Source organism: Jatropha curcas, chromosome 7 (assembly GCF_041381405.1).
Source record: "Jatropha curcas cultivar XTBG-Jc1 chromosome 7, XTBG_Jcur_1.0, whole genome shotgun sequence".
Taxonomy (NCBI): domain Eukaryota; kingdom Viridiplantae; phylum Streptophyta; class Magnoliopsida; order Malpighiales; family Euphorbiaceae; genus Jatropha; species Jatropha curcas.
Window position 1 is genome coordinate 4836394 of NC_143157.1, and position 18071 is coordinate 4854464.

Below are 18071 nucleotides of genomic sequence, written 5' to 3' on the forward strand. Positions count from 1 at the left end.
AACTCCATTATTTAATAAAAAATAATTTTTATTAAATGCAAAAAAAAAAAAAAAAAAGATGAATTGTAATGAAAAATAAAATGTCAGCCATCACTTTTATATTCTAATGTATTGCAACATAAGCATTTAGGTTTTAGAAATTATATATTTATATATATACTTTAATTCATTTAGTTAGGATTGACCATTTTCAGCTTTGAGTTAAATATTAATTGAGGTGCCGACTAGAGAAGATTAATGAGTGGTTTAATTTTTAGAAAATAGGTTGTGAACGTGACCATCTAGATAGTCTTCAAGTGGACTAGAAAATTAAGCTAGTAAAGGTGTGAATATTTTTTTTTTATGGAGTTAATATATTTAAGCCTCAAATATTGGCATTTTTTTCAACCAGTCATGAGAGTGAGGAAGTGAAATACAATACCCCTAGAATGTTTTCACATCGACATTCTTCAAGAGATGATTGTTTTTTTTTTTTGAGGAATTCAAGAGATGATTGTTGTTTATTCATTTCTTGGTTACTCTTATTTTGATTCCTTTCAAAGTTTTTAATTTTATTTCTTCCGAATCATCAAAATTGGATTAGGGTGTTAGGATTGTTTTTTTTTTTTTTTTTTTTTTTTCATTCTATAACTATTATTTTAACTTTAAATTTACGCATTTACTTCTTTGAGAGACGACTTTGATTAACTCATTCAATATTATAATAACCTTATATACTTGCAAGCATTGTCCCAAAAGTGTAACCTTATGGAAATTAAGTACACAACTCTTAAAAACCAAGAACAACCCTAGATAGAAAATAATAAAACATTAATCAAGGTCTCTTCTCCATGGTTAGAAGAGAAAAATAGATTTTCTTGGAGGCAAATTATATAATCTAGCTTAAAAATAAAAATTACAACTTTACCCGGTATTTACATTATCAAGTTTGCTCACATTAAAGAAGTATTCACCAATTGAATAATACTTTGACTTCGCATGCTTAGAAAGAAACAAGGCTATTAAATCTAGCTAAAAACATTAATTATATATAAGATAACAGACAGAATGGCCAAATCTAACTGATACTGCTAATTTGAGTTACATCATATTACTTTATTAGGAAGTTGATGAAATAGAGAACATTACGGGCAAACAATAATCATAAACTAATCACTAGAACTTTGGCAAGTGTTAACATTATTAACTGCATTAGTATCAGTGCAATTTCAAAAATAAAAAAATAAAGAAAAAAAGAAAAGAAAAAGAAAACTACATTATTAGTATTAATGACCTTGTATTAGTTCAAATCCTAATATGAATTCAAGTTGATAAAACCTCTTATGCTTATAAAAATTTGCAACCAACAACAAATAAAACTATATGGTTTTTAATATAAAATAGTATGGATAGCTAATTTTGCTATATCAAGAAATACAAATACATGACATTTTCAAATTTGTTTTAACTTAATAACTATCCTAATAGAAATCACATTAAAATTTTTATTCCAACTCTTGTCTTTTCTTTTTATTGGATGATATTTTTCATAAGAGTAATAATTTGTTGCATTTGTTATCAATAGTACCTAACTCAGTTTCATTTTATTGAACTCTCTCCACCTTCCAGATAGAACTCTTATTATTTTCATGCAACAGAAAAAGATCTCTTGTTACAAAAGTTCTTCTTCCCCAAATTATTATATTAATTGTATTTGTTATTCTCAAGTTCTTATCAATCAATTCCTTAATCACCGTCTAGTCTTCCTAATTAAATTAATAATTTGCTACGATTTTGCAATGGAAGACGATGCATCATCAAGCTTGCTTTCTAATGGCAAGACGAACATTGTAACTTTTCAAATTTCAGATTCATTTGATAGCAATTATCCTCCTTTTTGTGCAAGCAAACGTCCAAGACTAGAGCATAATAATAATAATAATAATGCACCAAAATTCAAAGGGGTGGTGCAACAACAAAATGGACATTGGGGTGCACAAATATATGCAAATCATCAAAGGATTTGGTTGGGGACATTTAAATCTGAGAAAGAAGCAGCAATGGCATATGATAGCGCAGCGATAAAGCTTCGCAGTGGAGATTCATGTAGAAATTTTCCTTGGAATGAAAGGAACATTCAAGAGCCTAACTTCCAAATCCAATTTAGTGCACAAGTGATTTTGAATATGATTAGAGATGGGTCTTACCAACCAAACTTTGCTGATTTTCTTAAGACACAATCTAGAAGACAAGGACTTGCGGGCACAAGTAGTCTTGAGAATAATAGTATTCAAACATATGGTGATGGACAATTTTCATGCATACAGCTTTTTCAAAAAGAATTAACACCAAGTGATGTGGGTAAACTTAATAGACTTGTTATCCCAAAAAAATTTGCCATTAAATATTTTCCTTATATTAGTGGAAATGTCGAAGAAGATGCTGGAATAGAGGATTTGGAACTTGTATTTTTTGATAGGCTAATGAAGTGTTGGAAGTTTAGATATTGCTATTGGAAGAGTAGCCAAAGTTATGTTTTCACAAGAGGCTGGAATAGGTTTGTGAAGGAAAAAAATTTGAAGGAGAAAGATATTGTAACATTTTATGCATGTATAGGCCCAAATACGGTACAAGAAGGGCAGCATTTTTCCTTAATTGACATAAGTTATAGCAATGGCCAAAGTTGTGTCGCTGATGACGGAGTTAGCCATATCGAGGAGATGCAGAAAGATCTGGAATTGAATTTGGGACAAACAATCAGAAACAAATTCCACAAACATGAAGAAAAAGGAGAGAATGGTTTTAGAGAATTGGAATTGAAAATTAGTTCCAAGAGCAAAGGATTGAGGCTTTTTGGTGTGCAAATTAATTGATAAAGAAAATAATCAAACTCAAAAGTTGAAAGTAATAAAGAGTTGTAAAAGACAAGAATTTGTAGAATTATGCAGATTGATCATTTTTTGAAAATGAAAAAAAAAAAAATATAGTTACTTGTTAACTTATTAATTAGGACTTTGTCACTAATTGGCTATCAATGGACAGCCACGTAAAGGAATGGACTAACTTGAGCTATAGTTGCATTGTGCTTGTTGGCCTTAATTGGTCATCTGTTATATCAAGAAATTGGTTTATGCTTTCAAACAAAAAAAAAAAAAAAAGAAAAAAGAAGAGCAATTATTTATTCTTTCATCTTATATGTTGATCGGTCTGATAATTTTTTATTGAAATCAAACATGTTTGATAAAATGAATTTGGTTGTATTAGGTTGCATACATGGTATGGAACATGGGGTACGATATAATGCAGACATGTTGCACTAAATATATATAACTTATTAAAAATTTAAATACATAAATAATAGTTTATAATAAGTCATAGTCATACACATATAATAAAAAGTGTTAAATTTGATATTTTAACCTCATTAGTGAAATTGCTAACTTTTAGCATCACGGTTAACCTTTCATCTATGGTTATTTAAAGATAAAGTCACAATTTTAAGAATTCCAACATATTTAGAAGAGTCAAAACTAATTCTTGTAATATCTCTCATTTTAGTTTGTTCAACATAACATTATTAACTCTTTCTTCATAAAAGCTTTGTGAATTACTGATTCCAAATAAGAATTGGCTCTTGAATTTGACAATAATGAATATTTAGTAAATTTATAAATTATAAATCACAGTATAGAGTTTTTCAAGTAATCATAATTTATTAAAATTCAAATAAGTAGACAATCATCTATAATAAGTGATCCACATAAAATTAAAAACACTAAATTTCTATATCAACATCATTAGTAGAATTGCTAGGTAATCATCACGGTTAAAATTCATATTATATTGTGAACCCCTACCCCAAATATCAAGCATATGAATGCATGTTACTAAGGGCAGAAATGCACGTGAATGTATGAGTCGCTACATCGTTTAATTATTTTAGGGTAAACTAGGAAAAATCCTAAGTGACTCCGATTTTAATTAACCTAATTACTAGATTAATTAACCCAATGTTTAAGACATGGTCTACGAACCCGAGGTGGATCCCGAGACTATGTCATGCTGATGAACTAACCTATGAATGAATTGCTTTGCAGGGTGATGATGTAATTGGACCAATGAAATGTTTGAATGATTTCAACTTGCCGCTCGGGGTTAAATCCCAAACGTGCCTACGTACTTCCGTTCGAATGGAAAATCAAAGTCAACGTAGTTCGATAGGCCTTTTTTAAAGGGCTTTGAATGGGTATGCTTTATGCATGAGTGTGTGTATGTTTTGTGCATTTTGCCTGAAAATTGATTTTTAGGCATTTGATGCCAAAAGTGTTGATTTAAGGCTTTTAGCCAAAAAGAATGATTTAGGCAATTGTTGCCAAAAATTGATGTGATTTAGGCGATTGTCGCTAAAATGCTTGATTTTAAGGCTTTTAGCCAAAAGATTGATTAATTTGAAGGCTTTTAGCCAAAAAGGTTGATTTAGGCAATTTGTTTGCCCAAAGATGATTATTTAGGCAATTGTCGCCAAAAATGATTATTCGAAGGCTTTTAGCCAAAAAAAAGGTTGATTAATTTAAGGCATTTTGCCAAAGAATTGATTTAAGCGATTTGTCGCTGAAAGTAGTTAATCTTACTTATAGGCAGTATATTTGCCAAAAGTGATCAACTGAATTGCAATGTAGGCAATTTGATTGCCAAGAAAAAAACGTGTTTAATGAAGACTATTTAGCCACAATTATTGATTAATTGGACTTAAGCCGGATTTGTTCGAAATAAAGGCAATTTCACCATAGTTATTGATTAACTAGGCTTTTTTTGGCCAATATTGTCGGATTTAGGCTTTAATACCACAATTATTGATTAACCGGGCATTTAGCCTAAATTTATTTAATTGAGGCAGTTTACTTGCCTAATGATGACATGAATGCATTTATGCAGTTGTAGAATTAGGAGGAGTAGAAGAGAAACATGCTTAAAGTGCTAAAATTAAATAGGCAGAGTTTAGTTCATGTACCTGATTTAATCGACGGCCACTTCTTAACTCCAGGTTAAACTCCTCGTTAAGGGAATATTAATTAATTCAAATTTAGTGACCACTTAACAAAACAAGAAAGCAATAAAGCTAAACTAAAATGCAGAAAAGCAGTAAAGAATTGCAAGGAGCGTAGGGGAGAAGGAGCGTCCGTCAACACAGACTGAGTGGGTTGAAATGAAGGCCTCAGGGCTGTATTTATAGGCAAAAACGGACTGTTTCGGCGGCCCCTGCTGCCGGAGGCCTGGGCCGCCGGTGAGGGCGGCCGCAGCCGCTGTCGCCGGCGAGAGCGGCTACCACCGCCGCCGCAGCGGCCGACGCACTTTCTAGTTTTACGCTCCGGAGGTTTTTTCAGGAGCTCCGGACCTCCAAAAAATATTCTGGGACCAGTTTCGCGATCCTCGCGACGTCCCGGACGTTTTAAGTACCATATTGGCAAACTTCCGGTAAATTTCCAAAATGGCCTCTGGTCCGGCCGAACTGTTTGCAGTCTGGGAAAACTGGCTTTTTGAGCCTCAAAATTTGAGTATTCACAGTTGCCCCCCACTGGCTATCATAAAAAATGATTTATGAGAGCCAGTGGCTGTCTGAAGGAGCAAATTTTGAGGATGGGCAGAGGAGGAAACCCCGCGGTTGGTTTTTTTTCTTTGAAATGAAATGATCAAATGCATGGATTTATGTTTGCAACTTACAGATGTTTTTGCCTCTTAATGAGGGCTTGAAAAGAGATTTTGCCTCTTAATGAGGGCTTGAAAAGATGTTTTGCCTCTTAATGAGGGCTTGGGAAGATGTTTTGCCTCTTAATAAGGGTTTGAAAAGAGATTTTGCCTCTTAGAGGACTTGAAAAGATGTTTTGCCTCTTAATGAGGGCTTGAAAAGAGATTTTGCCTCTTAGAGGACTTGAAAAGATGTTTTGCCTCTTAATGAGGGCTTGAAAAGAGATTTGTTTTATTTTTGTTTTTTTTTTCTTTGAGAACCAAGGGTCCACCTAAAGTCGAAATGATCAAATGGCTTGGTTTTGGATGAAAAACGGTTGGTTATTGGTTAGGGTTTCACCCTAGGTTTTATGTAAAAAAAAGGTTAACCATTAACCAGGTTCTACCCTGGGTTTGTGTAAAAGAGATTGACGATGGTTGGGTTTCACCCTGGGTTGTGTATGTTTTCTTTTTATAACACTTGCCCCTGAATCCGACTTGGAGGATTTTGCCCCCTGCTTGAGAGAATTGATGCCCTTATTAGCTGAAATAGAATTTCTTCTTAATAAAAGATTAAAAATTCCGTGATTACTTCTATGATGGGAGAATGGTGAAGGTTCTTATCACTTCTTGCCCCCAGAATGGCGCTGACCATGGAATACTTCAAAACATTGGTGTTGAACTTGTCCAATCGATTGAGGAATCAAAGAGAACAAAGCCACTTATATGACTCAAGGAAACGGACAATGTGGATGACATCGCTCGTCTGAAGGGATTGAAGAAACGATGGTCTGAGTGGAGACGAGGTATTAAAGAATTACCTCTCAACGATTATGTTTGACATTTTTTTAGGGTTGTTTTGGAAACTCCGGGGATTGAATTGACATTTTCCTCTCTCTCTCTCTTTTTTTTTTTTTTTTTGAGGAATGACTCAAAGAGTGACGCTTTCAAAATGAACTTTTGAGAATGACTCGATTTTTGTGACTCGTTGTGGAATGACCACTGGTGATGGAGACTTAATTTTAGAGACTCATTGGAGACTCGATTTAAAGACTCAAATTTTTCTTGTAGTGAGTTTTGACTCGAAGGAACTCAGTGATTCCTGGAAAAAATGATTTATATACTCCCAAGGAGACCTTTGAAAGGGATTTTTTTTTTTAAGGACATACTTTGCTGTTTATCCTACAAAAATGGACTCTCTAAAAGAATTCATGAAAGCACCTTTTTTTTTTATTTTTTATTTTTTTTGTTTTTTTTGCCTTAACTTTTGCCCAGTAGCTGCCCTTTCGGGTTTTCGACTCTAGCAGGCTTTTTGCCCTAACTTTTGCCTAGACCGCCCTTTCGGGTTTTCAGCCTAGCGGGCTCAATTCTTGCCTGAAGCCGTCCTTTCGGGTTTTTAACTCCAGCTTTTATTTTTCTTCTCTTCTTTTTTTTTTATTTTTTTTTATTTTTTATATTGGCAAAGAGAAAATGCTATTTATGATGCAAACTTATGTTTGTGACCGTGCCTTTGCGGCTGCCTACGTATCTCCAAAAACTCTTCGGGGGATGGGGAGAATCAGGTCTTTCGTAGTTCCTTCCGGGATGCGAACTTCGTGCTCGGCTGGTGTTGCGTCTCTTTTGAGTTCCCGCAAGTATACGGATCGCAACGTAGTAATAAAAGATCGATCCCACGAGGAACGGGTTGAGTCCACTTGCTACTTTATTCTTAATGATGTGTTTACGGAAATACAAATACAGAAGTGATTGATTTCTTTTTATGCTAAGGCTCATATTTAATTAAATTAAAAGACAAGTGTATAGTCAAATACTTAGAATAATTAATCACAAAGACAAGTGTGCAGTAGAATACGTAGAATAATTAATCGTGCACAGGATTTTCTCTTTTCTATTCACAAGCTTGTAATATGCAATAAAGAATTCTTTAACTACATATGGTAAGTTGTAATTCAACTTCTCAGTATAAAATTATATTATCTATTATATGTATTTCTACCTATAATAAAAACCTTATCTTGTTAAATATTAAACCTAATTCTTATTCTTTGATTATTTCAATAAGACAGATTTAACTTCAACAGAAATAAGTGAAATGTGCATATGTAAACTCAATTCAATGAATTAAATCTCTTTGATCTTTACTAAACTATTTCCTCCTGAGAATATAATTTAGTAACTTTGATTAAACAAAGACCAAAAGATAACTTAAAGAATTTTTATTGAATACTACCAATTAAAAATTGTTGCTTTGTATAGAAGAGTTATGAAGAACAACATACAACAAGTCTATAAAACAAGAGAAAGAAGTAATCTAACTCAAGCCTCCGGAGGGCGTCACACCTCGAGGAACTTCTTGGTGTTCTTGGCACAATCAATAACAAGTGACTTTCGTCAATCTTGCTCTAAGTACTACTAACACACTTCTCCTAATACAATCTAAGTGTTTTGTGGATCTAACTCTGAATAAGAATTAATTCTATATCTGTCTCCTTTCTTGCTTCACTTTGATTGCTATTTATAGAGGAGGAGAGTGATGGTGGTTTTGGTAGTGATTGGTTGGCCAAGAGGTGCTTGAGGTGACTTCTCTTGGGAAGAGTCCCGACCCTTGCATGAAAAGATATGTTTTTCTGATGAAAAGACAGCAATTACGTCTCCTGGAAATCTCGACTCGCGCTCGCGCTTGTAAAGGTCGCGCTCGCGACTTCTTCTCCAAATGCTTCTGCCTTTCAGAAGTTCTTTTCGCGCTCGCGCGTCTTAAAGTCGCGCTCGCGACTTTCGCTGGCAAACCTTCTGCCTCTCAAAAGTGATTCTTGCGCCCGTGCAGATGGAAGGCGCGCTCGCGACTTTTGCTCCAATTATTTCTGACTCTTAAATCTGCTTGTCGCGCCCGCGTAGGTGGATGTCGCGCTCGCGACTTGCTTTTTCTGGGTGTGGGTTGCGCACGAGTCCTCTGGTAGCGCTCGCGACTTGGGCGTTTTCCTTTGTTGCGACTTGCTTCGCGGCGCGAGGGCTGGATTAAGGATTCTTTCCATTTTTTAACTTGTTTTGGCCCTATTTTTGTATAGAACAAATCTTTGCTCCAACTGTTTTCCTGAAATTTACTTTGAAACAAAAACAACACGATCAAACGTAAAATGTACAAAAACAATCATGCATTCATGCAATTTATATCAAAATAACATAACAAGATTTGCCCGGTTTACGAGGCTATCAATTCCCCCACACTTAGCTCTTTGCTTGTCCCTAAGCAAAATATTTATCCTTCTTTTTGAACTTCATGTTGATCATGTTTGTTTTATTCGTTGATTTAGACTTCTTAAGTAATCTACCAAAGATAAGAGATTTATGTATTTTATGAACCAAGTAGTGTAAATGAATATGACATGTAAAAATTTCAAAATAGCAAACAAAAATCTAAAGTATAAGAAATCTAGCCATTTTTAAGAAATGAGATAGGCAATCCTCCATCCTTAGAATGCAAAGAATAGGAAGTACTTTAGATAGCATACATGTATTGTTTCTTATCTCAAGGCATTTTTAGGTAGTCTTATTTCTATCTCACTAAGTGGTTGCATTTTATGCTCCATACCACTATTCTCTTTTTTTTTATTTTTTTTATTTTGCTTATCATTTTTATTCTAGGTAGGTGGGAATGTAATTGATAAGTGGTTGCATTTTATGCTCCATACCACTTTGCTTTAAAAACGGATTTTCCGTTATTCCCTCTATCGTATATTTTTCTCTTTTGAACATACCTTCATCCCTTATTGATTTGAAACATACAAGTTTTTTAATTTCTTCCTATTCTTCATTCAACGTAGGATTCAAGCTTCTCTAAAACAAAAGATAATGTCTAGATAATTAACTAAACATTAAAATGTGCTATTTGAAAAGTTTAAAATGTCATATGTAATATATTAACACTTAAGTTCATATGAGCATTCAATCTCTCTAATCATGGTATATTATTCAAGACTTCTATTTCAACAAGCAAAATACAAACAATTCAACATGTAGAGACTGAAACATTGAACTAAGGCAAAGAAGTTGACTTTTTTAATTGTCACACTTTTTTTTTTTTTTTTAATGAACTGAGATAATAAAAGATAATGAAATGTAAGTCTCCCCCACACTTAAAAGACACAATGTCCTCATTGTGGGATGAGAAATGCAAAGAAAACACAACACATGCAATAACACATACAAATACGAAAAAAAAAAATAAAAAGAAAACTAAAAAGGGATAGAAAAACCTTAGGCCTCTGGAGAACCCGGAGGTGATGGAGTGAATTCGATGTTTTGATGGTGGAAATATTTCATCCACTTCCGTTCCATCCGTTCGTGGTTTTTCTGGATTGTATGCAGTTTTGGTCCCATGTCAAGAACAGTAACTTGCAAGGTTTCCTGTGATTGCTGTAAAGCTTCCACTTTACCCAACACTTGCTTCCATCCGGCAACTTCATCTTCTTCTTCTTCTGCATGAGAAGATGATGTGACTGGCGCTTTGCCTTTCCGCTGTCTTTGTGTTTGTGCATCCGAGGTTCCTTCATTACGATCGCTTTGCCCGACTCTTGTTTCCCATGGCTTCCAACGATAAAGAACTGTGCTGCCAGTTTTTATTTCTTCAACCAAACCTGTCTTTTTCAAGAATGTGCCATCCATATACCGAAAAGTGTCTGTAGGTTGGGGCTAATAAGGTGGAATAGGCATTCGAGCAACATATGCCAAGATAGGTGCCAAACTACCCACTCCTGAAGTAACTTTGCCTTGATGACGAGAGGCGTTGTATATTGTATCGAGCACGATTCCTGCAACATCTACTCATTTTCCCTGCAAAATACAGTCCAACACAAACAAGTCTCTTGTTTGGACTTTGGATGCTTCCACTCGTCCAAACAAGGCATAACACAAATACTTCTGCAGGTATAAAATACTCTCATCTTTGATCCATTTATTTCCAGCATTTCGTGGAGTAAAAGTTGATTGCCCCGTTAGTATTTCCCAAACGGAAGATGCATTCCATCCTTTCGGTTTAGAAGCACATCCACTTTTGGGGAATCCTAACCATTCATGCATTTTATCATAACTCACAGTTAATTCCTCTCCATCCACTCTAAATTTGATGGCCATTTCATTATCATCCACCCAATCAATAGTAGTCAATAACTCTAAACTTAATTTAGCATTTTCAGGAATTTGTAATTGACTAAATATTTCAAAATTTAAAATTTTCAAATATTCCTGCACTTTCTCTAAAATGCCAGTAGTCTGTAAAAAGGGTTGGTCAATAAGATACATACCTGTGAAAGTGCACTTGGCAAGGCGTGTGTAGCGTTCCCCTTCCTCCATAGTATATATGGGGAAAGGAGCCTTATATCTGGCGGCCAAATCCTTTCGTGCTGGTGCAGAGGAGGAAGATCCTTCCTTATTCTTCCTGGCTTTTTGCTTGAATGGCATGATGTGAGTGTGGGTGGAGATATTGTCGTTCAAGATACACAGAAAAGAGGGTTGCTGGGAATTGGTTTTGTAGTGACAGAGTTTGGGGGTTTGTACAGAATGGAATTGAATTTCTTATATAGATGAATTTAGGGAAGGATAGGGTTGAGTAGTTAATGGGGAAGTTGAAAAGGAAGAGTTTTGATTGGATTTGAAAGGTTACTTACAGTTTTTTTTCAGGTTTGAATGCCTTGGGAAGGAGAAGAATTAATTGGAATGTGAAAGGGCAGTTGAGAATTTCTGACCGTTAGGAAGTTGCGCCAAAAATTTATGGAATCGCGCCAGGAATTTTTCTAGAGTCGCGATCGCATCTGAAAATTCGCGCTCGCGAATGGTTCTCGCCTTGCCTCTATCCTCTGTTGTGCCCTAATCGCGCTCGTGCTTGGTATTATCGCGATTGCGAGAGTGAATCTCTTTGCTTCTGACTTGTTTTGCAGAGAACTCGCGCTCGCGCTTTATATTTGTCGCGCTCGTGAATGGGGATCTTGAAGCTTCTGACTTCCTTTGTGGAGAATTCGCGCTCGCGCAGATAGATGTCGCGATCGCGAGTTTTGTAAAAAAGTTTCTGTCTCTTTTTTGCAATGTTCGCGCTCGCGACTTCTTTCTTCACGCTCGCGAGTTTGGTTTCCTGCAAAATAGAATTTCCTGCACACTTGATTTTTGATGGGTTCCCCTTTTTTTTTTTTTTTTTTTTTTTTTTTGAAACTGATAAAAATAAATAATCAAATAATACATTATAATAAACAAAGTATATTAAGTAGTTATTGAAATTATACATACTTATGAAATTGATTCAAAATGTTACCTGTGATGGATCATCAATCCTATTACCCAAATAAAGCTTACACTGTTGATTACCTCAAATGGTCCACTCCATCTGGACTTCAATTTTCCAGGAAATAGGCGTAGTCTTGAATTAAATAATAACACTTGGTCTCCTTCCTTAAATGATTTGATTCGAATTTGATTATCATGCCATTTCTTAGTTCTTTCCTTGTATAACTTGGCATTTTCATATGCTAATAATCTGATCTCATCAAGTTCATTTAACTGAAGTTTCCTTTTGTAACCAGCCTTGCTTAAATCAAAATTTAAAGACTTTATTGCCCAAGATGCTTTATATTCCAATTCTAGGGGTAGGTGACATGCCTTACCATAAATTAAACAGTATGGAGACATCCCAATTGGTGTCTTAAATGCCGTTCTATAGGCCCAGAGTGCATCATCGAGTTTAAGCGACCAATCCTTTTGTAATGAATTGATAGTTTTTTCCAAAATCCATTTAAGCTCGCGGTTTGAAATTTCCACTTGACCACTAGTTTGTGGATGATATGGGGTATATACCTTGTGATGTACTCCATATTTCCTCAAAAGGCTTTCAAACGATCTATTTAAAAAGTGCATACCTCCGTCACTTATGATTGCTCTTGGAACCCCAAATCTGGTAAATAATGCTTTTAGGAATTTGACCACTGTATTGGCGTTGTTTATGACACAAGCTTGTGCTTCCACCCACTTGGAAACATAGTCAACAGCTACTAAGATATAACCTTTACCTTGTGAAATAGGGAATGGTCCCATGAAGTCGATTCCCCATACATCGAATATCTCTACTTCGAGTATGTTGGATAAAGGCATTTCATCTTTTCGACTTATGTTGCCAACCCGTTGACACCTGTCACAATGAGAGACAAATATACGAGCATCGTGGAATAGAGTGGGCCAATAATAAAAGCCACTTTCCAAAACCTTTGAAGCAGTTCTATTTGCTCCATGATGCCCTCCATATGGACTAGAGTGACAATGCATAAGTATATCTTGTATTTCTATTTCCCCTACACACCTTCTAATCATACCGTCCATACATATCTTAAACAAGAATGGTTCATCCCATAAGAAATTTTTAGCATCTGCATAGAACTTCTTCTTTCGTGCATAAGTCATATCTGGAGGTATGATGTTAGAAGCTAGAAAATTTGCAATGTCAGCATACCAAGGTGTGTGAACATGTTGTACTAACATTAAATTCTCATCTGGAAAACTTTCATTTATAATTGTAGTTTCTCCTATTGGTCCTTCTTCATTTTCCAGACGTGATAAATGATCTGCAACTAAATTTTCAGAACCCTTTTTGTCTTTAATTTCAATGTCAAATTCTTGCAATAATAATACCCATCGAATAAGACGTGGTTTTGCATCTTTTTTAGCAAATAGGTATTTCAATGCAGAATGATCAGTATAGATTATGACCTTTGCTCCTAACAAGTATTATCTGAACTTATCACATGCATATACCACAGCCAACATTTCCTTCTCAGTAGTTGTATAGTTCATTTGAGTACTAGTTAGAACATGGCTAGCATAGTATATCACATGCAACTTTTTCTCATGTCTTTGGCCTAATACACAACCAACAGCAACATCACTAGCATCACACATTATTTCAAATGGTAATCCCCAATTGGGTTTTACTATAATAGGCGCACTTACTAATGCCTTTTTTAAAGTTTTAAAAGCTTCCAAACATTCTGGAGAAAAATCAAAAGATGCATCTTTAACAAGTAAGTTAGTTAGAGGCTTAGCAATGATAGAAAACTTTTTTATAAATCTTCTATAAAATCCTGCATGGCCTAGAAAAGATCTTATACCTTTAACCGTAGTAGAAGGTGGTAACTTTTCTATGGTTTCTACCTTTGCCCTATCTGTCTGGATTCCTTCCTTACTTATTTTGTGCCCTAAAACAATGCCCTCATTAACCATAAAGTGGCATTTCTCCCAATTCAAAACCAATTTAGCACTTTCACATCTTGACAATACAAGATCTAGATTTTTCAAACAACTTTCAAATGAATCACCATACACAGAAACGTCATCCATAAAGACATCCATAATTTCTTCTATGTAGTCATTAAAAATCGCGGTCATGCAACGTTGAAATGTTGCAGGTGCATTGCATAATCCAAAAGGCATGCACCTATATGCAAATGTACCAAATGGACAAGTAAATGTGGTTTTCTCTTGGTCATTCGGAAAGATATAAATCTGAAAATATCCCGAGTGTCCATCGAGAAAACAATAGAAAGCATGACCAGCAATTCTTTCTAACATTTGATCTATGAATGGTAATGGAAAATGATCTTTTCTTGTGGCTGAATTAAGTTTTCTATAATCAATACATACCCTCCAACCTGTAGTGGTCCTAGTAGGAATTAGTTCACCATCTTCATTTTTTACTACAGTCATTCCTCCCTTTTTAGGCACACATTGAATTGGACTAACCCATTGGCTATCCGAAATTGGGTATATTATTCCTGCATCTAGTAACTTGATAATTTCTTTCTTCACTACTTCTTTCATATTAGGATTAAGTCTCCTTTGTCTTTCTGCCTTAGGTATATGTCCATCCTCAAGATTGATGTAATGCATGACTCGATTTGGACTTGTCCCCTTAAGATCAGAAATTTGCCATCCTATACTCTTAATCCTATTTCTAACAATTTTAATAAATCATTCTCTTGATCTACTGTTAATTTGTTAGAAATAATTATAGGAAGTGTGTGATCTTTACCTAAGAAAGCATATCGCAAGTGACTTGGTAACTCTTTAAGGTCTACTATTGGTGGAACTTCAATTGATGGTGGCAAAGGTTCATGCTCCCTAAGTAACATTTCAGGTCTTAAATTTATAAACTCCTCGTCTTCATTATTGACTTTTTCTTCCTCAAATTTTTCATTATCTTCCAAGGTAAACATTTCTTGTATGCATACATCAACTATATCAATTCTCATGCAATTCCCCTCATCCATAGGATATTTCATGGCTTTATCTATATGAAATTCAATGACATCATCACCTATCCTAAGGACTAATTTTCCTTCTGAAACATCAATTAATGCTCTCCCTGTGTTCATAAATGGTCTTCCTAAAATAAGAGGACAATTTTTATCATAAACAAAGTCAAGTATGACGAAATTAGTTGGAAAAATAAATTTGTCAACCTTAACAAGTACATCTTCAATGATACCATAGGGTCTTTTAATAGTTTGGTCAGCAAGTTGTAGAACCATATTAGTTTTTTTAACTTCATCCTCTAATCCCAATTTCTTAAAGAGAGATAATGGCATCAAATTAATACTTGCTCCTAAATCACACAGGCATCTAGGAAAATCTACTTTACCTAATTTGCATGGTATAGTGAAACTCCCTGGATCTTTGAGTTTAGTAGGTAACTTACTTGAGATTATGGAACTACAATCCTCAGTTAGAGTGACTGTCGATACATCTTCCCAACTACATTTCTTCGAGATCAATTCTTTAAGGAACTTACCGTAGTTTGGAATTTGTGTGATAGCTTCCATGAGCGACATGTTGATATGCAAATTTTTCAGTTTATCAATAAAATTTAAGAACTGTTTATCTTGCTCCTGCTTCTTGAGCCTTTGCGGAAAAGGTGGCCTAGATTGATAAGTTTTAACGTTGTCCTTTTCTTTTTCCTTTCCTTTTTCTTGTCCTCTTGATCCTGCACTATTTACTTCAATGCTCGGTTCACAAACTGGCTCCACAGTTGCATTATTCAAAATATTAACATCAGTACCCGAAGGAACTATTTTATCTACTATTTTTCCACTTCGTAAGGCAATGGCACTTACATTCTCCCTAGGATTCTTTTCTGTATTACTAGGAAGATTTCCCACTTCACGTGAGGAAATAGCATTTGCAAGCTGCCCTACTTGTACCTCCAAATTATGTATGGATGATGAATGATTTTTAAATAACTTGTCAAACTTTGATTCTAACCATTTAAAATTATCATCTTGACTACTCATCTTTTGGTTAAATCCCTCCAGAAATTTATCAAGTTTATTAGTCAATTGTCCCAGCCTATCTTGAGATTGACTAACCCGATTGCCCCTCTCCTAATTATCATGATTTCTCCAAAAGGAATTATATAATTACGATTTTCAGTATTATAAGTATTTGAGTATGGACCACGAACTTGTCCTTGGACATAATTCACTTGTTCCTCCATAATTGGATGCTTATAATTACATTCATTTGACACATGCCCATTTTGACCGCAATTGTCACAAATAAGAGGTGTTGATTTACTTATGTTTAAGTTATCAGTTTTATAAGACAAAGCAGAAATCTATGCTTGCATCATGGTTAAAGGATCTAATTCATGCACTTTCTTTACTAAATTCTTTAAAGAAGATGAAGACTCATTATTAGTGGTAGAATGACTTACCTGAGCCCTTTTAGTTGGCCATATGCTATTATTGTTGGCCATCTCTTCTAGTAACTCGATTGCATCATTAGTAGTCTTCTTCATTAATGATCCTCCTGCCATGGCATCTATAGTTCCTCTTGTAGAAGGTGTCACCCCATTGTAGAAGGTTTGAATCAATATATTTTGGGGAAGGCCATGGTGTGGGCAAACTCGTTGGAGCTCTTTATAGCGATCCCATGCCTCATATAGGGATTCATTTTCATGCTGGGTAAATGAGGTTATTTCTTTGATAAGCCTAGCGGTTTTTGCTAGTGGGAAATACTTAGACAGGAAGGCTTGGGCTAGTTCTTCCCAAGTAGTGATAGAGTTTGGTGGTAATGAATTCAACCAAGCTTTTGCCTTGTCTTTCAATGTGAAAGGAAATAAACGTAACTTGATAGCATCTGCTGGTACCGAATTCATCTTGAAGGTATCACAGATCTCAAGAAAACTGGCTATATGCGAGTTAGGATCCTCATTTGGTAATCCGTAGAACTGAACACTATTTTGGAGCATTTGTAATAAAGCAGGTTTAATCTCAAACTGGTTAGCATTCACCGGTGGACGTACTACTCCCTTTTGTGAACCATTTAAACTTGGAGTCACAAAGTCCATCAACCTCTGTGGCGGATTTCCATCACCCATGATTCTTGAATTTCTTCTTTTCTTCTTCTTTTTTCGTTGTGAAAGAAATTGTTCAATCTCAGGTTGATAATCCTCCAATTCACTGTTTGAAGATCTGGTACTTGGCATATGAGTTATGTAAACTATGTGTTCCTGCAAAATTTTGAATCAACTATAAGTGTGTATCTTAATTAAAATAAACTGTAAATCACAAATAAGAATATTTCGTTAAATGACAGAACACCGCTCCCCGGCAACGGCTCCAAAAACTTGTTGCGTCTCTTTTGAGTTCCCGCAAGTATACGGATCGCAACGTAGTAATAAAAGATCGATCCCACGAGGAACGGGTTGAGTCCACTTGCTACTTTATTCTTAATGATGTGTTTACAGAAATACAAATACAGAAGTGATTGATTTCTTTTTATGCTAAGGCTAATATTTAATTAAATTAAAATACAAGTGTATAGTCAAATACTTAGAATAATTAATCACAAAGACAAGTGTGGAGTAGAATACGTAGAATAATTAATCGTGCACAGGATTTTCTCTTTTCTATTCACAAGCTTGTAATATGCAATAAAGAATTCTTTAACTACATATGGTAAGTTGTAATTCAACTTCTCAGTATAGAATTATATTATCTATTATATGTATTTCTACCTATAATAAAAACCTTATCTTGTTAAATATTAAACCTAATTCTTATTCTTTGATTATTTCAATAAGACAGATTTAACTTCAACAGAAATAAGTGAAATGTGCATATGTAAACTCAATTCAATGAATTAAATCTCTTTGATCTTTACTAAACTATTTCCTCCTGAGAATATAATTTAGTAACTTTGATTAAACAAAGACCAAAAGATAACTTAAAGAATTTTTATTGAATACTACCAATTAAAAATTGTTGCTTTGTATAGAAGAGTTATGAAGAACAACATACAACAAGTCTATAAAACAAGAGAAAGAAGTAATCTAA

General features: G+C 34.7%; 1 protein-coding gene and 1 non-coding gene across 2 annotated transcripts; both read left to right on the forward strand.

Moving 5' to 3' along the window:
* Nucleotides 1–1778: 1778 nt before the first annotated feature.
* Nucleotides 1779–2852, forward strand: LOC105646354 (AP2/ERF and B3 domain-containing transcription factor At1g50680). Its single transcript, XM_012232202.1, has one exon. It carries the CDS (start codon nt 1779–1781, stop codon nt 2850–2852), a length of 1074 nt encoding a protein of 357 aa, XP_012087592.1.
* A 13767-nt stretch (nt 2853–16619) lies between these two features.
* Nucleotides 16620–16726, forward strand: LOC149494619 (small nucleolar RNA R71). The gene has a single exon (XR_016321949.1). It is a non-coding gene; the product is annotated as a small nucleolar RNA R71 (small nucleolar RNA).
* The last annotated feature ends 1345 nt before the right edge of the window (nt 16727–18071 follow it).

Coding starts and splice junctions, on each gene's coding strand:
- LOC105646354 (XM_012232202.1), top strand. CDS start 1,779: ATGGAAGACGATGCATCATCAAGCTTGCTTTCTAATGGCAAGACGAAC.